The sequence below is a fragment of the Sturnira hondurensis genome, unplaced genomic scaffold (genome assembly GCF_014824575.4).
Source record: "Sturnira hondurensis isolate 20B ecotype Veracruz unplaced genomic scaffold, ASM1482457v3 Scaffold0023930, whole genome shotgun sequence".
Taxonomy (NCBI): Eukaryota; Metazoa; Chordata; class Mammalia; order Chiroptera; family Phyllostomidae; genus Sturnira; species Sturnira hondurensis.
Window position 1 is genome coordinate 109,095 of NW_028096561.1, and position 21,061 is coordinate 130,155.

The 21,061-nt window shown below is 49.9% G+C and overlaps 3 gene segments (V, D, J or C); all 3 read right to left on the reverse strand.

Annotated features, from left to right (window-relative positions):
• Positions 1–1,046: 1,046 nt before the first annotated feature.
• LOC118981305 (probable non-functional immunoglobulin lambda variable 5-48) lies at positions 1,047–5,313 on the reverse strand. The segment is given in 3 exon segments: positions 1,047–1,178; positions 4,717–5,150; positions 5,268–5,313. Coding segments are annotated over 2 exon segments (399 nt in total).
• On the reverse strand, positions 1,258–9,273 carry LOC118981315 (Ig kappa chain V-III region MOPC 63-like). The segment is given in 4 exon segments: positions 1,258–1,525; positions 1,634–1,727; positions 8,763–9,058; positions 9,177–9,273. Coding segments are annotated over 4 exon segments (704 nt in total).
• Positions 9,274–12,556: 3,283 nt separating this feature from the next.
• LOC118981306 (probable non-functional immunoglobulin lambda variable 5-48) lies at positions 12,557–16,730 on the reverse strand. The segment is given in 3 exon segments: positions 12,557–12,597; positions 16,134–16,567; positions 16,685–16,730. Coding segments are annotated over 2 exon segments (399 nt in total).
• Positions 16,731–21,061: the final 4,331 nt, after the last annotated feature.

Sequence of the window (21,061 nt, forward strand, 5' to 3'; positions counted from 1 at the left end):
ATGAGGTTCAAACCCTGGACAGTCCCTCATTACTCTTCGAGGTCACAAAAGTGGCCGCTCTATCTAGGAGGCTTTGGGTGGTTGCTATGGTCACCCCCAATGTGTCTGCTATTTCCTCTGCAGGAGAAGCTCACCTGGGGTCTGGGCTCAAAAACAGCTTCATGGGAGAAGTAACACAGGCACACACTGGGGACTTCCTGCTCCTGATGTGCCACAGCCCAGCTCACAGCCTGGATGGCTGGAGAGCCCAGGGAAGTGTGAAAAGACAGGGGGCAGTCAGTTCCCGTGGGCTCAGGAGAACCCACTGACGGTCAGGAGGTCACCAGTCATGGAAAATGTCCAAGGGCCCAGTGTCCGGGGTCCCGTGAAGTGCCTGGGACTGTGGGGATGTTCTAGAACAACACAAGATGCTGAATTCTAACACTGATTTGGGTGACAGTGACTGTCTAGCTCATCATTTGTAATCTCAGACACAGTATTGTGAGATATTACAGAATTTATATTGGTCACAGTCCCTGGTTGCTCTCACAGAACCCCTCACCATGAAATTTGCTGGGTGACAGGTGTTCCTCTTTTTCTGAAGAGAGGACTGTGGTTGGGCTCCTGGGTGAGGACGGCTCACTCATACACAGAGGCACGATTCAAAGCTTGGAATTTGCACACCTGCCTCCCATTTCCTTGAGGAGGGAGAAGACTTCAGGTGCTATCAGCAAATTAACTCAAAAGAAGGGTGAGAACAGGGGAAACTTCCATTTATAGCCAATGCATTAATGAAACCTGGGGACATCTTGCTTGTGACTAGCATCTGAGTCAGAGCCCTTCCACTGCGAACCTGACGCATCTCCAGGCAGTCGTGTGAGAGCTGAGTTGTGTCCTGGGACATCCAGCTGGTGTCACAGGGAATTCCTTATGGTAAAAAAAAAAAATGCCCCCACATTTGGTGACCAGACATGTCAAAAATGAAGTGTTTTATTTGAGCATAATACAACAATAAAAGGAAATGAGATTTTTACTGAAAAATATTTATTTTGTTAAAATTTACTCCAGACTCTGTGGGGACAGTAAGTCAGACTTTGTCACCCCTTAAGGGAGTGTGTCCCTGGGGACACCCTGGGCCCTCACTCATGACTGTGCTGCTCCTTCCACTTCCACGGACATTCTGATGCAGAGGAGCCCACCTTAGAGGCCTCCACAGAAGCTTCAATGAGGCTCAGAGTCATAACCGCTGGGCCCAGGGGTTTCTGTCCCACTTCCTCGTCATCTGAACCACTGTGAGCAACTGTAGCTGCTCCCCTTGCGCTGATATACAGCACAGTAATAGTCTGCCTCGTCCTCAGGCTGCAGCCCCGAAATGAGCAGGAGCCCTGTGTTGGCTGAGGTGTCTTTAGATCCATAGAAGCGGCTGGGGACCCTGGAGCCCTGGTGCTTGTCTGAGTCTGATTTATATCTCAGGAGACACCGGGGAGGGCTTGCTGGCTTCTGCTGAAACCTGTGAATGTAGTAGTCAGCAACACCAATGTCACTGCTGAGGGTGCAGGTGAGTCTGGCTGTGGCTCCAGGAGATGCAGAGAGGGAGGGCGGCTGCATCAGCACAGGCTGGGAGAGGGAACCTGCAGACACAGACACTTGTCACTGATGGGGCAGAACCAGGGGAAGCTTCTCAAAAGATGGAGCAGGAAGGGAAGAAACTTGAGAATTGAGCCCTGGTCCCTGAGGCCCACCACTACCTGTGCAGTGAGAGAGGAGCATGAGGAGCAGAGGGATCAAGGCCATGGTGCACACAGCCCCTGAGCTCACAGTGTGGCTGGGCTGCCCAGGCCTCCTTTTCTTCCCCACCCTCTGTCAGGGGAGGGGCTGTCCATGCAAATGTGTGTCCATCCAGGGGCTGACCAGCCCCTCCCTGAGCCCTGGTGCTGAACTCAGCTCACACCCCAGACAGGGGAGGATGGAGGTTGGCTTCACCCCTTGGGACAGCCCAGGGGGAAGCACCTGCTGATACAACACAGAAGTCCATGTGACTTTGCCAGGCCACAGAGGACACAGCTGCTATGTCCCCAAGAGTGAGCACAAGACTTGCCCCCAGGCTCAGGCTTCTAGGAGACAATGAGCCTTTAATGAGCACCTGTGTAGGGAACACAGGGTAGTCCCCCAGCATCTCCCACTGCTGACAGTGCACACACCTGCCATGGCCCAAAGCCCTGAGGGCCAAGCTGGTTTCTGCAGCTCACCAGGTCACTGTCTCTTCTCACATCCTGTGTCTGGTTCCCAGATACTGTGACTCTGACACACTGTACTGCTTACTGGTGCATCTCACTCTCAGGAATCCACAACTGTGGGAGGTGCAAACAAATACATCAATGACAAATTAATGTGGATTAGCTTTCAAAGTAAATGCACAGTGAATTTCATGTTCAGTGCCACAGACGGCAGCGCTGTCTGTCTGGTCTAAAGGGCTCATAGGATCTGTTCAGGGAAATCTCTAGGAACTCACTCAGGGGGGTGTGGAGAGGACTATCAAAAAAAATTGAGGTCATGCGATGTATGCCCAGCTTTCACAGATCTGATTAGATTAAGTGATGGATAATAAGAATGGTGTTTGAAGGCTACACATTTACCGGTGTAAGCTCTAGCATGCTAATACATTTCAGGAACTCACATTTTATCTTAGCTTTTCATATTTTGCACATATGTCATTGTTTCTTGTCAGGATTTGGGGGGCAGTCCTCAAATTTCTTTATAATATAAAGAGTATTTTCCCTCCCTGTATTTTCCTTCTCATTGTCCTACATTAGTGACAAGATAACAGTCGGGTGTGATGCGTTTGCAGACGTGCTGAGTGTCTCGACACTTGGAGGCAGAGACCAGCCTGTCCCTCTATGCCCAAATCCACCTCTGCTCTACCTGAGCCCATGGTCCCAGGATCCTCACACGTCTAGACTCACAGGAATCCTAGTCAATGACAAAGACCAGGATCACTTGCTCACCTCGGGCACTGTGTCCTCAAGGCACTCACGGGGACTTTCTCCTCCACCTCAGACACATCACCCTCTGCTCCAAACCCTCAGGGACTCCCCACTGCTGTTTGCACAGAACTCATATCCTGGGCTCCCCTCAGGGGCTTCATGGTGGCCCCGCCCTCTCCACCCACCACCACACAGCCCCTCCCTGGGCTCTCAGACCTGCAGCCTCCCACCTTTCCTATGGCTTTAAAATTCTGACTCCTCTCCCTCCCTGGTGTCCGACACGGTGTCCCCTAGGTTCTTTGAAAAGAAGCAGGATTAAACTTGGAATCGTGGTGACAACACAGGCCTTGGCAACTTGGAGTCACTCTGACTCACAGGGCACACACACGTCACCACAGACTGAAATAAGCAATGAATTGTAACACAAATATAGAGAAAGATCAGTCACCAGCATTCATTTGAGCACTTCGGCCACCATCCATAGAGCTCCTATTATCTAATCTTCTGCCTTCGGTGTCTCTCACTCTGCTCCCCCACTAACTATAACAACACCCCACACACCGTGTCCCTTCATCAGTGTGTGTTGTAGCATAAACATGCATTCAAGGTCCCCAAACGCTCACACAACAGCAGCTGATGTCAATTATTGTCACATTAATAGATGTGTGTTGTAACCTTGGGAATGGTCAGCTAAATGACTACTGTACTGAGTGAGAGAGGGAAGGAGGAACAGGGCTCCTGTGTTTGGAGTCATGAGGTTCAGGGGTTACACGTGTGAGCAGAAGGAAGTCCAGACCAGCACACACAGCCTCGGACCATCATTTATTGGCTTCCTGCACCCACCTCACGGGGCAGAATCCTGTCTCGTTCACACAGGCATTCCAAACCCACATTCTTGCTTTATGAGTTTCCCGACTAGAGTCCTTTGTGGGAGTTTGGGTTGAAAAATTGAATATTACATTTTATTGATCATAGGCTGGATTATGAGCTGTGTGTTAGTCCCAGGTGACAACTGACAACCTTACAGACTGTCATTTAAGTGAAATGTGAGTGGACATTCAAACAACCACCGTGCCCTGGGTAGGTCACGTGCTCATGGGGGTCGTCTTGTCTTCTGTCCTCAGTGTCTGCCCCTCCTGCACCTGCACCTGGGCTCGTGGGTGAGGACTGCTCACTCATAGACAGAGGCATGGTTCAAAGCCTGGAATTTTCAGACATGCCCTCCATTTCCTTGAGGCGAGAGAAGGGCTCAGGTGGAGGGAGCAAACTAATTGAAACCACGGGAGGGATCCTGGGAGCCTTCAAGTTAAAGACAAAAAGTTGTGTGAGACCTGGGCACATCCTGCATGTGACCGTCACCTGAAGTGCAGGCAGTCCCATGGGACGCAGCCCTTCACTGTGGACCTGACAGCGTCTCCAGGCAGTCCTGTGAGACCTGAGTTGTGTGGTTGGACATCCAGCTGATGTTACAGAGAATTGCTTGTTGCAAAGAAAAATCCCACCCACATTTCATGACCAGAAATGTCAGGAGTGAATGAAGGGTTTTGTGTGAATACAAAAGAAGACACAACAGTGGGGAAAAACTGTGATTTTTTTCTTAAAAATATTACTTTTATTAAGATTTACTCCAACACTGTGGGGACAATCAGTTGGACTTTGTCACCCCTCAGGGAGAGTGACCCGCAGACGCCCCGTGACCTCACTCATGACTGTGCTGCTCCTTCCCCTTCCTCTATAAGAGGAGCCCGCACACCTTACAGAGGCCTCCACAGAATCTTCAGTGAGGCTCAGAGCCATAACCGCTGGGCCCAGGGGTTTCTGTCTCACTTCCTCGTCATCTGAGCCACTGTGAGTAACTGTAGCTGCTCCCGCTGCCATGGTATATAGCACAGTAATAGTCGGCCTCATCCTCAGGCTGCAGCCCAGAGATGGTCAGGAGCCCTGCATTGGCTGAGGCATCTTTGGATCCAGAGAAGCGGCTGGGGACCCCGGAGCCCTGGTGCTTGTCTGAGTCTGATTTATACCACAGCAGATACCGGGGAGGGCTCCCTGGCTTTTGCTGGTACCAGTATATGGTATAGCTGCCAACACTGAAGCCACTGCTGAGGGTGCAGGTGAGTCTGGCTGTGGCTCCAGGAGAGGCAGAGAGGGAGGGCGGCTGAGTCAGCACAAGCTGGGCCAGGGAACCTGCAAACACAGACACTTAGCAGTGATGGAGAAAAACCAGGGGAAGCTTCCCAGGAGATGGAGCAGAAAGGGAAGAAACTTGGGAATTGGCCCCTGGTCCCCATGGTCCACCCCTACCTGTGCAGTGAGAGAGGAGCACAAGGAGGAGAGGAGTCCAGGCCATGGTGCACACAGCCCCTGAGCCCACAGTGGGGCTGAGCTGCCCAGGCCTCCTTTTCTCCCCACCCTCTTCCAGGGGAGGGGCTGTCCATGCAAATGTGTGTACATCCAGGGACTGCCTAGCCCCTCCCTGAGCCCTGGTGTTGGAGGTCAGCTCACACACCACACAGAGAATGGAGGCTAGCTTCAGCCCTTGAAAGAACCCTAGGAGGTAGCACTCTTGACACAAAACAGAGGGCCCTGCTCAGGGCACTTTATCAGACCACAGTGGATACACTTGCTGAGTCCCCATCAGTGTGCATAGGGCCCAGCCAACAGGCCAAGGCTCTGAATGACTGAATTGCCTGTTACTGAATGCTCCCTAATGAGCAGCTTGGTAGGCACCCTAGAGCAGTCCCACAGTGCCCCCTGCTGGTAGCAGTGTACACACCTCCTCATGGCCCAAGGCCTTCAGAGTCCAGCTGCTTTCTGCAGCTCAGAAGGTTCCTCATTCTATTCACACACCCAGGGTCTGGTTCCCAGAAATGGTGACTCTCATACACTGGTTACTGCTGCATCTGACTCCCAGGGATCCCCTTCTCTGCAAGGTGCAAACATGTACATAAGTGACAAACTGATTTGTTTCACATTCAGCGGAAGTTTTGCAAAAGGAAATGCAAACAAAGATTCATGCTCAATGTCATAGATGAAGGGACCATTCATCTTGTTTGAGGGGCTCATGTGGTCTCAAGAGAAATTTCCAGGAACAGACTCAGATTCATGTGCAGAGGAAGCCAACTCAGCAAATGTTTTAAGGTGTGTGTGATGCATGTATAGCTTTCACAGATCTGATTTGATTCAATGATTGGTAAAGAGGATGGCTTTTGAAGGGCTCACATTTAACAGTGAAAAGTGTAGCATGCTAATTCATTTCAGGTATCAACTTTTATTCTTAGTTTTCTCTTTTTTTATTCTTAGTGTTCTGCATACCTGTGTCCTCTGTTACCTGTTTGGGTCTTGTCTTAGGTAACCTCACATTTGTTTAGATTTGAAACAAAATTTCCCCTCCCTGTATTTTCTTACTCACAATGTTATCTTAATAGCAAGGTACCAGTGGGGTGTGATACGGTCGCACCTGTGCTGACCATCTGGGCATTTGGAGGCAGAGACCAGCACATCCCTCTGTGCCCGGATCCAGCTCTGCTGTCCCAGTGCCCATGGTCCCATGGTCCCCACACGTCTAGTCCCCCACTCACGGGGACTCCTAGTCAATGACTCTGACCAGAATCACTTTCTCACCTTGGGCAGTGTCCTCCAGGCACTCAAGGGGTCTTTCTCACTGAGCTCAGACATTTCACCCCCTGCTCAAAACTTTCAGTGACTCCTCACTACTGTTTGCACAGAACCCCAACTCCTTGGCTCCCCTCAGGGGGCTTTAATGTTGGCCCCATCCCCTCCACACCCACAACACAGCCCCTTCACGTGCTCTCAGACTGATTCTCCCACTGCCCTGTTACTTCAGATCCCTGACCCCTGTTCCTTCATGGTGTTGCCATGTGTCCTCTGCTACCCTTGAAGGAAATAGGGTTAAACTTGAATCAAGGTGACAACTTCCATTGTGGCCATTTGAGTGGCTCTCAGTAGTATGGCACGCACACATCTTCACAGACAGAGTTAGAGAATTGATATGACAGCGTTGAAGTCACACAAACTAGAGAGAAGAGTTCAAAGAACCACCTGGACCCATTGTGCTAAGTCAACCCCACCCAGAGGACTCCTCCTGTGTAATACTCTACCCCCCGTACCTCTCACTCTGCTCCCTCACTGACCATGAAAACTCACCCACACCAGGCCTCTCATCCGGATGTGTTGTCCCATAAATAGCATTTATGTCCCCAACTCCTGTCCAGGACAGCAGTGTGTTCCAACCACCATCACATAAATGTCCTGTGTTGTCATCTCCGGAATGGTCAGCTAACTGACTACTGTACTTAGTGACAGAGGGAAGAAGGAACAGGACTCCTGTGTTGGGAGTCATGAGGTTCAGGGTGACACGTGTGAGTAGAAGGAAGTCCAGACCAGCACACGCGGCCTCAGACCACCATTTATTGCCTTCCTTCACTCATGTCACCGGGAACAATCCTGTCTTCATTCACACAGAGATTTCAAACCATGGTGCTTCCTTTTTGAGTTTCCCCACTAGAGTCCTTTGTGGGACTTCGGATTGAAAAGTTGAATGCTACATTTAATTGACCAGATGGTGGACTTTGAGCTGTGTGTTAGTCCCAGTTGACAACTCATGACCTTACAGACTCTTACTTAAGTGAAAGGTAAGCAGAACCTCAAACAACCACCCTGCCCTGGGCAGGTCACATGCTCATGGGGGTCGTCTTGTCTTCTGTCTTCAGTGTCTGCCCCTCCCCCACCCGCTGCTCCTGTCTGTGCTCCAGAAGCCACACGGACCTAACCCCAGGGGCCTGAGACCCTGTCATGTGTCCATTCATCTCTGTGTCTCAGGGTTGATAACATTCCCTAAGAGAGTAAACGATATAGATGTGAAATATCTTATGTGCGATGTGTAAAATTTCAAAATATTAACTGCATTCGGACTTTAGCCAAGTATTTTACTTCACACATTGGGAGTTTGTTCGTTTAGTGTAATCTTTATTATATTTTTCCATTAACATTTAGTCCCCTTATATATACGGTCCTACCTCCAGCAAACACCATACTCTTCTCCATGTCCATGAGTCCTTGTCCTTTCTGCACAACCAGGCAAAAAGGACTCCCTACCCCCACTCTCCCTCCACTACCTGTCCTGGGGTCCTTCACACTGACTGAGGGGAGTTTCCACATGACTGGCTCCCAGGCTCTGACCTCACCCGAGTCTGTGGAACTCCTTTGTCTCATAGACGGGAATTCAGAAGCACAGAGACGGCACATTAGTCTCCATCCAGCTGACTGGCATGAACAGGACTCAAAGGCAAAGGCTGCCAAACAGCTGTGAACACACTCATTTCACCAACTAGGTCTCCGCCTGGCATCCCTGAGCCCCCTCACAGGATATTTGGAAATCTGGAGGTGGCGCCCTGAGTCATAACTTAACAAGCATGTGTCACTGTCATCTTTGTGTAGAGTACAAAGGATATATCTGAGTGTCCTACATGGAGACTCTCCAAAAGCACTGACCCACCCCATTCCACAAACACACAGGCTCACACACCCTGCTCTGAACTAACTCACCCTCAGGAATTCACTGTATAGGAAACAGGCAACCAACCACCCTGACAGGGAGAAAGTTGGAAGGAAATTGACGGACTCAGAAACCTGCAATCTCTACACAACTTTCCAGCAGGAGACAGAAGAGGGCACCCTGCTTGGTGGGGACAGGCTGAGTGCAGACCCAGAAGAGGAAGCTCTGGGGGTTTTGGTCTCACTTCCCCTGAGTCTGCAGCACTGTGTGATTATCACCACTATCGTAAGATTGACAGTAGTAGTCGGCCTCGTCCTCAGACTGCAGCCCCGAGATGGTCAGGGAGGCAGCGTTGGAGGAGCTGTCTATGGAACCAGAGAACCGATCCGGGACCCCAGAGGGTCTTTGGTCATCTAAGTAGATCACAGTGGTGGGGCCCCTGCCTGGGCGCTGTTGGTACCAGTGCACATAGTTGTCCCCAATGTTGCCGCTGCTGCAGGTGCAGGAGATGGTGGCGTCTGTCCTGGAGACCCTGACACAGAGCCTGGTTGAGTCAGCACAAACTGGGCCCAAGACCCTGCAAGAAGGAGCCACACAGAGATCAGTGAGGAAGGACAGAGCCTGTTCCCAGGGAGGGAGGAGATGTCATGGACCCAGGTGTCAAAATGGTGCCCTGAACTCCCCTCAGGCCCCACCTGTGCAGTGAGCCAGGACAGTGAGGAGAAGTGGAGCCCAATCCATGGTGGAGACACCCTCCCAACTCTGCTTCCTGAGCCCCACAGCCAGACCTGAGTCTTCAGACTTTTATGTCAGCCTGAGGCTTAGAGTGGGTCGTCATTATGCAAATCTTCCCTTTCATTGGCTGCATAAGTCCCTCTTTTAACATAAGCCAGGGTTTCTGATGAGCAAAAGAGATCACACAGGTGGGAGGGCTACAACCCAAAGATGATGACACTGGAAACACCAAAGTGTCAGGGGCAGCACTCTCAGCTGAGGAATGTGGGGCATGGTTGCCCTCTGGTGGATACAGGAGACATGCCGCCCTTGGGCTGGTGCTGCTGCTCAGGGCTCCTTCCCTGCTACTGACCCTGACCCTGACCCTGCACCTCTCCAGTCCCAGCCTTTTCAGATTGGCTCCATTCAATTAGAAATACGTCTGTTACCTTGCTTCATCTTCTTCTATGGACTGAACACTCATTTATTGATATTGCAAATCATATTGTTCAATTGTACAAATAGTTTATTGATTTATTCACCTATTGAAGGACATAGAACTTGCTTTCTAAGTTTTAACAACATGAATAATATTATGTGCATATGCTCACTTGAGCACATGTGATTGATTTAGATAAAGACCTAGGAGAGTGATTTCTGTGTTGTATCACAGTAGAATGTGTTTAACTTTGTGAGAAACTGCCAAAGTGCCTTCAAATGTGCCCATGGCTGGTGCATCCCCACTGCACAAATGAGTAGCCCTGCCTCCCCATAGCCTGGGAGGCTCTGCTGTGGTCAGTGTGTAAGTGTGGGCCATGCTGATAGGTCCCTCGTTGTTACATGTGATTTCCCAGTAACATCTTAGGTTCGCCATCTTTTCACGTTGATCTCCCAGTTGTACCTGTTCCTTAGTCATCAGACTGTTCAGAACTGCTGATTGGTGTGAGGGGCGGTGAGGTACCATGCCCCCACACGTGGGAATTCAAGGGCTCGGCAAAGGTCCTAAGTCTGGTGAAAACAAATTCTCTACGCTTCAAATCTCAGAGAAGTACGAGTGAAGCCCAGGCTGCTACCAGGGAACACACAGGTTGCTGAGCATGTGTTAGCTGGGTGTGAATAAAGGAAGGAAGGAAGCAAAGGGAATCAGACATGATTAAGCAACCTCAACCACGAACACAAGCCTGTTTGCTTAGCCGGGAAGCTACAGCTTCCCTCTCCCCAGGGGAAGGCAGGCTCAACCCTCCCAGGGGATAAACACCTTTCTCTCCCGATGAAGGGAGCAGCCCAGCCTCCAGGGCCAGGATGTCCTGGAGACCAGGGGAGGGTACGCACCTGTGCAGGAGAAGTCCAAATGTCCCAGGAGAAGGTGCTTCTTTGAGGCCCGTGCATGCGGAGCCGTGACTAGCTAGAAGATTGGCCCAGTGCAAAGCTGTGGAACCTTGGGAAGTTGATTGGTTATTTTGAACAACTATTAGGCCTTCCTAAGCTCCAGGTAACACAATGCCAGGGAACAAAGCATTTCTCCCTCTCTCTCTCTCTCTCTCTCTCTGTCCCCAGGATCACATGGTCACCCCACGTATTCACGTATTCTCTCCATGTGGACGGTGTGTGTAGCAGCTGATCAGAACCCACAGCAGACCTGGCAGGACCCGAAGGACTGAGCTTAAATAGGAAACAGAAACTCTGGACACTGGCATTTGTTCTGGCCTTGTTGAAGATACGTTTGACTGTTTCACGGCGGGACAGACACAGATGTGGCACAGGGGCAGTTTTCTGTTTCCACCTGCATACATCTTCCCACACCACAGTCTCCCATGCGTGAGTTTCTTCTCACGATCCCGCCAGAGGACACCATTTCCACTGGCAGCACAAAGGGCCACCGGGTTCTGGGGTCACACATGCTGCTCATAGGCCTTGCCTGCCCCCTCTCAAAACTCTGGGGCTTTTTTGCGCTCAGATCAAAGCAGTTCTGCGAACATTTGAAGAACCATATCTTCAGGCAGGGATGTTTTCCTTGGCGTCATAAAGAAAGAATTGAGAGAATGAAATGTCTTTGTTTCATAGCACCAATCTGCCCTCCACGCCCCTTCCTCGACCAGCAATATGTCACCTTTCCCCGTGGAACACGCCATGGTCGTGGCATTGGGCTGTGCTCATCTTTGGGATGGTGATCATCAGTGTCTCTAGGGCTGGACCCCAGAGGAGGTCCACAAGGTTCTTTCACACCATTCAACTTAGAGAATGAGGTTCAAACCCTGGACAGTCCCTCATTACTCTTCTAGGTAACAAAAGTGGCCGCTCTATCTAGGAGGCTTTGGGTGGTTGCTATGGTCACCCCCAATGTGTCTGCTGCTTCCTCTGCAGGAGAAGCTCACCTGGGGTCTGGGCTCATCCACAGCTTCATGAGAGAAGTAACACAGGCACACACTGGGGACTTCCTGCTCCTGATGTGCCACAGCCCAGCTCACAGCCTGGATGGCTGGAGAGCCCAGGGAAGTGTGAAAAGACAGGGGACAGTCCATGCCCGTGGGCTCAGGAGAACCCACTGACAGTCAGGAGGTCACCAGTCATGGAAAATGTCCAAGGGACCAGTGTCTGGGGTCCCCTGAAGTGCATGGGACTGTCGGGATGTTCTAGAACAACACAAGATGCTGAATTCTAACATTTATTTGGGGGACAATGACTGTCTAGCTCATCATTTGTAGTCTCAGACACAGTATTGTGAGATATTACAGAATTTATATTGGTCACAGTCCCTGGTTGCTCACCATGAAATTTCCTGGGTGACAGGTGTTCCTCTTTTTCTGAAGAGGGGACTCTGGTTGGGCTCCTGGGTGAGAACAGCTCAATCATACACAGAGGCACGATTCAAAGCTTGGAATTTGCACACCTGCCTCCCATTTCCCTGAGGAGGGAGAAGACTTCAGGTGCTATCAGCAAATTAACTCAAAAGAAGGGTGAGAACAGGGGAAACTTCCATTTATAGCCAATGCATTAATGAAACCTGGGGACATCTTGCTTGTGACTAGCATCTGAGACAGAGCCCTTCCACTGCGAACCTGACGCATCTCCAGGCAGTCGTGTGAGAGCTGAGTTGTGAGGTGGGACATCCAGCTGGTGTCACAGGGAATTCCTTATGGTGAAAAAAAATGCCCCCACATTTGGTGACCAGAAGTGTCAAAAATGAAGTGTTTTATGTAAGCATAATAGAACAATAAAAGGAAATGAGATTTTTACTGAAAAATATTTATTTTGTTAAAATTTACTCCAGACTCTGTGGGGACAGTAAGTCAGACTTTGTCACCCCTTCAGGGAGTGTGTCCCCAGGGACACCCTGGGCCCTCACTCATGACGGTGCTGCTCCTTCCACTTCCACGGACATTCTGATGCAGAGGAGCCCACCTTAGAGGCCTCCACAGAAGCTTCAATGAGGCTCAGAGTCATAACCACTGGGCCCAGGGGTTTCTGTCTCACTACCTCGTCATCTGAACCACTGTGAGCAACTGTAGCTGCTACCCTTGTGCTAACCTATAGCACAGTAATAGTGGGCCTCGTCCTCAGGCTGCAGCCCCGAAATGAGCAGCCCCTGTGTTGGCCGAGGTGTCTTTAGATCCAGAGAAGCGGCTGGGGAACCCGGAGCCCTGGTGCTTCTCTGAATCTGACTTATACCACAGGAGAAACCTGGGAGGGCTCGCTGGCTTCTGCTGAAACCAGTGAATGTAGTAGTCAGCAACACCAATGTCACTGCTGAGGGTGTAGGTGAGTCTGGCTGTGGCTCCAGGAGATGCAGAGAGTGAGGGCAGCTGCGTCAGCACAGGCTGGGAGAGAGAACCTGCAGACACAGACACATGTCACTGATGGGGCAGAACCAGGGGAAGCTTCTCAAAAGATGGAGCAGGAAGGGAAGAAACTTGGGAACTGAGCCCTGGTCCCCGAGGCCCACCACTACCTGTGCAGTGAGAGAGGAGCATGAGGAGCAGAGGGATCAAGGCCATGGTGCACACAGCCCCTGAGACCACAGTGTGGCTGGGCTGCCCAGGCCTCCTTTTCTTCCCCATCCTCTGCCAGGGGAGGGGCTGTCCATGCAAATGTGTGTCCATCCAGGGGCTGCCCAGCCCCTCCCTGAGCCCTGGTGCTGAGCTCAGCTCACACCCCAGACAGGGGAGGATGGAGGTTGGCTTCACCCCTTGGGAGAGCCCCGGGGGAAGCACCTGCTGATACAACACAGAAGTCCATGTGACTTTGCCAGGCCATAGAGGACACAGCTGCTATGTCCCCAAGAGTGAGCACAAGCCTTGCCCCCATGCTCAGGCTTCTAGGAGACAATGGGCCTTTAATGAGCAGCTGTGTAGGGAACACAGGTTAGTCCTACAGCATCTCCTGCTGGTGACAGTGCACACACCTGCCATGGCCCAAAGCCCTGAGGGCCCAGCTGGTTTCTGCAGCTCACCAGGTCACTGTCTCTTCTCACATCTAGTGTCTGGTTCCCAGATACGGTGACTCTGACACACTGTACTGCTTACTGGTGCATCTCACTCTCAGGAATCCACAACTGTGGGAGGTGCAAACAAATACATCTATAACAAATTAATGTGGATTCGCTTTCAAAGTAAATGCACAGTGAATTTCATGTTCAGTGCCACAGACGGCAGCGCTGTCTGTCTGGTTTAAAGGGCTCATAGGATCTGCTCAGGGAAATCCCTAGGAACTCACTCAGGGGGATGTGGAGAGGACTATCAAAAAAAATTGAGGTCATGCGATGCATGCACAGCTTTCACAGATCTGATTAGATTAAGTGATGGATGAAAAGAATGGTGTTTGAAGGCTACACATTTACCGGTGTAAGCTCTAGCATGCTAATACATTTCAGGAACTCACATTTTATCTTAGCTTTTCATATTTTGCACATATGTCATTGTTTCTTGTCAGGATTTGGGGGGGAGTCCTCAAATTTCTTTATAATGTAAAGAGTATTTTCCTCTCTGTATTTTCCTTCTCATTGTCCTACATTAGTGACAAGATAACAGTCAGGTGTGATGCGTTTGCAGACCTGCTGAGTGTCTCGACACTTGGAGGCAGAGACCAGCCTGTCCCTCTGTGCCCAAATCCACCTCTGCTCTACCTGTGCCCACGGTCCCTTGATCCTCACACGTCTAGACTCACGGGAATCCTAGTCAATGACAAAGACCAGGATCACTTGCTCACCTCGGGCACTGTGTCCTCAAGGCACTCACGGGGACTTTCTCCTCCACCTCAGACACATCACCCTCTGCTCCAAACCCTCAGGGGCTCCCCACTGCTGTTTGCACAGAACTCATATCCTGGGCTCCCCTCTGGGGACTTCATGGTGGCCCCGCCCTCTCCACCCACCACCACACAGCCCCTCCCTGGGTTCTCAGACCTGCAGCCTCCCACCTTTCCTATGGCTTTAAAATTCTCACTCCTTTCCCTCCCTGGTGTCCAACACGATGTCCCCTAGGTTCTTTGCAAAGAAGCAGGATTAAACTTGGAATTGTGGTGACAACACAGGTGTTGGCAACTCGGAGTCACTCTGACTCACAGGGCAGGCACATGTCACCACAGACTGAAATAAGCAATGAATTGTAACACAAATATAGAGAAAGATCAGTCACCAGCATTGATTTGACCACCTCAGCCACCATCCATAGAGCTCCTATTATCTAATCTTCTGCCTTCGGTGTCTCTCACTCTGCTCCCCCACTAACTATAACAACACCCCACACACCGTGTCCCTTCATCAGTGTGTTTTGTAGCATAAACATGCATTCAAGGTCCCCAAACGCTCACACAACAGCAACTGATGTCAATTATTGTCACATTAATAGATGTGTGTTGTAACCTTGGGAATGGTCAGCTAACTGACTACTGTACTGAGTGAGAGAGGGAAGGAGGAACAGGCCTCCTGTGTTCAGAGTCATGGGGTTCAGGGTGACACGTGTGAGCAGAAGGAAGTCCAGACCAGCACACACAGCCTCGGACCATCGTTTATTGGCTTCCTGCACCCACATCACGGCGCAGAATCCTGTCTCATTCAAACAGGCATTCCAAACCCACGTTCTTGCTTTATGAGTTTCCCGACTAGAGTCCTTTGTGGGAGTTTGGGTTGAAAAATTGAATATTACATTTTATTGATCATAGGCTGGATTATGAGCTCTGTGTTAGTCCCAGGTGACAACTGACAACCTTACAGACTGTCATTTAAGTGAAATGTGAGTGGACATTCAAACAACCACCATGCCCTGGGCAGGTCACGTGCTCATGGGGGTCGTCTTGTCGTCTGTCCTCAGTGTCTGCCCCTCCTCCACCTGCACCTGGGCTCGTGGGTGAGGACTGCTCACTCATAGACAGAGGCATGGTTCAAAGCCTGGAATTTTCAGACATGCCCTCCATTTCCTTGAGGCGAGAGAAGGGCTCAGGTGGAGGCAGCAAACTAATTGAAACCACGGGAGGGATCCTGGGAGCCTTCAAGTTAAAGACAAAAAGTTGTGTGAGACCTGGGCACATCCTGCATGTGACCGTCACCTGAAGTGCAGGCAGTCCCATGGGACGCAGCCCTTCACTGTGGACCTGACAGCGTCTCCAGGCAGTCCTGTGAGACCTGAGTTGTGTGGTTGGACATCCAGCTGATGTTACAGAGAATTGCTTGTTGCAAAGAAAAATCCCACCCACATTTCATGACCAGAAATGTCAGGAGTGAATGAAGGGTTTTGTGTGAATACAAAAGAAGACACAACAGTGGGGAAAAACTGTGATTTTTTTTCTTAAAAATATTACTTTTATTAAGATTTACTCCAACACTGTGGGGACAATCAGTTGCACTTTGTCACCCCTCAGGGAGAGTGACCCGCAGACTCCCTGTGACCTCACTCATGGCTCTGCTGCTCCTTCCCCTTCCTCTATAAGAAGAGCCCGCACACCTTACAGAGGCCTCCACAGAATCTTCAGTGAGGCTCAGAGCCATAACCGCTGGGCCCAGGGGTTTCTGTCTCACTTCCTCGTCATCTGAGCCACTGTGAGTAACTGTAGCTGCTCTGGCTGCCATGGTATATAGCACAGTAATAGTCGGCCTCATCCTCAGGCTGCAGCCCAGAGATGGTCAGGAGCCCTGCATTGGCTGAGGCATCTTTGGATCCAGAGAAGCGGCTGGGGACCCCGGAGCCCTGGTGCTTGTCTGAGTCTGATTTATACCACAGCAGATACCGGGGAGGGCTCCCTGGCTTTTGCTGGTACCAGTATATGGTATAGCTGCCAACACTGAAGCCACTGCTGAGGGTGCAGGTGAGTCTGGCTGTGGCTCCAGGAGAGGCAGAGAGGGAGGGCGGCTGAGTCAGCACAAGCTGGGCCAGGGAACCTGCAAACACAGACACTTAGCAGTGATGGAGAAAAACCAGGGGAAGCTTCCCAGGAGATGGAGCAGAAAGGGAAGAAACTTGGGAATTGGCCCCTGGTCCCCATGGTCCACCCCTACCTGTGCAGTGAGAGAGGAGCACAAGGAGGAGAGGAGTCCAGGCCATGGTGCACACAGCCCCTGAGCCCACAGTGGGGCTGAGCTGCCCAGGCCTCCTTTTCTCCCCACCCTCTTCCAGGGGAGGGGCTGTCCATGCAAATGTGTGTACATCCAGGGACTGCCTAGCCCCTCCCTGAGCCCTGGTGTTGGAGGTCAGCTCACACACCACACAGAGAATGGAGGCTAGCTTCAGCCCTTGAAAGAACCCTAGGAGGTAGCACTCTTGACACAAAACAGAGGGCCCTGCTCAGGGCACTTTATCAGACCACAGTGGATACACTTGCTGAGTCCCCATCAGTGTGCATAGGGCCCAGCCAACAGGCCAAGGCTCTGAATGACTGAATTACCTGTTACTGAATGCTCCCTAATGAGCAGCTTGGTAGGCACCCTAGAGCAGTCCCACAGTGCCCCCTGCTGGTAGCAGTGTACACACCTCCTCATGGCCCAAGGCCTTCAGAGTCCAGCTGCTTTCTGCAGCTCAGAAGGTTCCTCATTCTATTCACACACCCAGGGTCTGGTTCCCAGAAATGGTGACTCTCATACACTGGTTACTGCTGCATCTGACTCCCAGGGATCCCCTTCTCTGCAAGGTGCAAACATGTACATAAGTGACAAACTGATTTGTTTCACATTCAGCGGAAGTTTTGCAAAAGGAAATGCAAACAAAGATTCATGCTCAATGTCATAGATGAAGGGACCATTCATCTTGTTTGAGGGGCTCATGTGGTCTCAAGAGAAATTTCCAGGAACAGACTCAGATTCATGTGCAGAGGAAGCCAACTCAGCAAATGTTTTAAGGTGTGTGTGATGCATGTACAGCTTTCACAGATCTGATTTGATTCAATGATTGGTAAAGAGGATGGCTTTTGAAGGGCTCACATTTAACAGTGAAAAGTGTAGCATGCTAATTCATTTCAGGTATCAACTTTTATTCTTAGTTTTCTCTTTTTTTATTCTTAGTGTTCTGCATACCTGTGTCCTCTGTTACCTGTTCGGGTCTTGTCTTAGGTAACCTCACATTTGTTTAGATTTGAAACAAAATTTCCCCTCCCTGTATTTTCTTACTCACAATGTTATCTTAATAGCAAGGTACCAGTGGGGTGTGATACGGTCGCACCTGTGCTGACCATCTGGGCATTTGGAGGCAGAGACCAGCACATCCCTCTGTGCCCGGATCCAGCTCTGCTGTCCCAGTGCCCATGGTCCCATGGTCCCCACACGTCTAGTCCCCCACTCACGGGGACTCCTAGTCAATGACTCTGACCAGAATCACTTTCTCACCTTGGGCAGTGTCCTCCAGGCACTCAAGGGGTCTTTCTCACTGAGCTCACACATTTCACCCCCTGCTCAAAACTTTCAGTGACTCCTCACTACTGTTTACACAGAACCCCAACTCCTTGGCTCCCCTCAGGGGGCTTCAATGTTGGCCCCATCCCCTCCACACCCACAACACAGCCCCTTCACGTGCTCTCAGACTGATTCTCCCACTGCCCTGTTACTTCAGATCCCTGACCCCTGTTCCTTCATGGTGTTGCCATGTGTCCTCTGCTACCCTTGAAGGAAATAGGGTTAAACTTGAATCAAGGTGACAACTTCCATTGTGGCCATTTGAGTGGCTCTCAGTAGTATGGCACGCACACATCTTCACAGACAGAGTTAGAGAATTGATATGACAGCGTTGAAGTCACACAAACTAGAGAGAAGAGTTCAAAGAACCACCTGGACCCATTGTGCTAAGTCAACCCCACCCAGAGGACTCCTCCTGTGTAATACTCTACCCCCCGTACCTCTCACTCTGCTCCCTCACTGACCATGAAAACTCACCCACACCAGGCCTCTCATCCGGATGTGTTGTCCCATAAATAGCATTTATGTCCCCAACTCCTGCACAGGACAGCAGTGTGTTCCAACCACCATCACATAAATGTCCTGTGTTGTCATCTCCGGAATGGTCAGCTAACTGACTACTGTACTTAGTGACAGAGGGAAGAAGGAACAGGACTCCTGTGTTGGGAGTCATGAGGTTCAGGGTGACACGTGTGAGTAGAAGGAAGTCCAGACCAGCACACACGTCCTGGGACCATCATTTAACAGCTTCCTTCACCCACATCTCAGGGAAGAATCCTGTCTCGTTCACACAGAGATTTCAAACCCATGGTGCTTCCTTCATGGGTTTCTCCTCTAGGGTTCTTTGTGAGACTTTGGGCTGAAAAGTTGAATATTAGATTTAATTGATCACATGGTGGACTTTGAGCTGTGTGTTGGTTCCAGGTGACAACTGATGACCTTACAGACTGTTATTGAAGTGAGATGTGAGCAGACAATCAACATGAGCTGAGAATGTGGGCTTTAGGATCATGGAGCTTTTGAGAGCCTGGGCTATTACCCCAACTGCCAGGATGGACCTCAGTCCCTGGACTATGCATTCATCTTCACTAACTGTTCTTGAAAAGGGTGTTTCATGGACACAGCACTCCTGGAAGAAATTCAGGAAGAGGGGCCCTTCCTGACAAGGCCAGGTCACCTACTCTAATGAGCCCTCCTCCTGGGATTCCTCAGGGGACTTCAGCGCCCTCCTTGGTGGAGCTGACAACTGCAGCCCTGAGGTTGCATGGTGGAGAAAGTCTCAACCAGCAGAGAGGCAAAGGGTATGAATCAGAGGGGCCATCAGAACACTCAGGGAAGGGGGGATGCAGAAGGAGCGAAACAGGCAAAAATGACTGCAAACCACTCAGGTTCACATCAAAACTGAGCAAAATGTACAAAGGCCCCATATGCCCCTGCCCCCACATTGACACAGCCTCCCCCACCATCAACACTCCCCACCCGAGTGGGACATTTGTTACAAACCACAAACCTTCACTGACACTCTGTTATCAGCGAAAGCCCACATTTTACATTAAGGTTCACCCTAGGTGTTCTACATTCTATGGGTTTTGACAAATATAAAAGTCATGTGTCCACCATTACAGTGTGGTACACAACAGTTTTGCTGCCCTAAACACCCCCTGTGCTCCCCAGCTCTGTCCCTCCCTGTCTTTCTCCCCTAACACCTGGAAACCTCTCGTCTTTTTTCAGTCTCATCAGTTTTCCTTTTTCCAGAAAGTCATAGAATTGGAATCATGCAGTATGTAGCCTTTTCAGATTGGCTCCTTTCACTTAGTAATGTCCGTTTAAGATTCCTCTACATCCTTTCATGTATTTTCTTTCTTCTCGGGGCTGAATAATATTCCACTCACTGTATACACAATTGTCTATCTATCCTCTAATGTAGAGCATCGCAGCTGTTTTCAAGCTTTGGCATTCATGAAACAGGTGCTATGCCATCTCTGTGTAGGTTTTTGATGGACATCAGTTTTGAACTCATTTGAGTGCTGGGTTGCATGGCAAGATTATTTTTTACTTCATAGGAAGCCACCAAACTTCTTCACACAGTGGATGTGCTATTTTTCATTCCCACCAGCAATTAATGAGAGTTTCTTTTGCTTCACATGCTTGTCAGCATTTGGTGTTGTCAGTCTTTTGAACTTTCCCCATTCTAATAGGTGTTGAGGGGCATCTCATTGTTGTTTTCATTGGCCATCTTTAATGACACATCTTGTTGAACATCTTTTCCTGTGCTCTTTTGCCAACATATAGCTTCTTTGGTGAAATGGCTTCTCAAATCCCTTTGACATTTTTAGTAGGTTTTTTCTTATTTCTGGTTTTTGAGAGAGTCTTGTATAATTTGGATAACAGTCTGTTATTAGATTTGTCTTTTGCAAATGTTTCCTCTTCTTCTGTGAGAGAAAGAAGTTGAATTGTGCCTATTTTCTCATTCTCTTGAAAGTGCCTGAGTCAGAACAAAAGATTTTAAGTTAATATGGGCCAGCTGAACAATTTTTTCATGCATTGTGACTTTGATGTTGTAATGAGAATGTCATCACCATACAAAAGGGCATCTAGATTTCCCCCTGTTTTCTTTTAGGCATTTTATCATTTTGCAATTTTCAATCATGCCTATACATTTTCAGTTAATTTTTGTAAAGGTCGTTGGGTCTGACTCTAGATTTTTGTTTTGTTTTGCATATGGATATCCAGTTTTTCACCACCATTTGCTGATACACTACCCTTTCTCCATTGCACTGCCTTTGCACCACTGGCAAATGTCAGTTAAGTGTACTCATGTAGGTGTGTCTCTTGGTTCTCTGTTCTACTTTTTTGGTCTACCTGTTTGTTCTCCTGCTCATGCCACTGTGTCTTCATTACTGTACCTTCAAGTCGGACTTCAAGTTACGCAGCGTCAGTCCTCAGAGCTCTTTCTTCTCTCTCGACATTGTTTTGGCTATGCTGGATCTT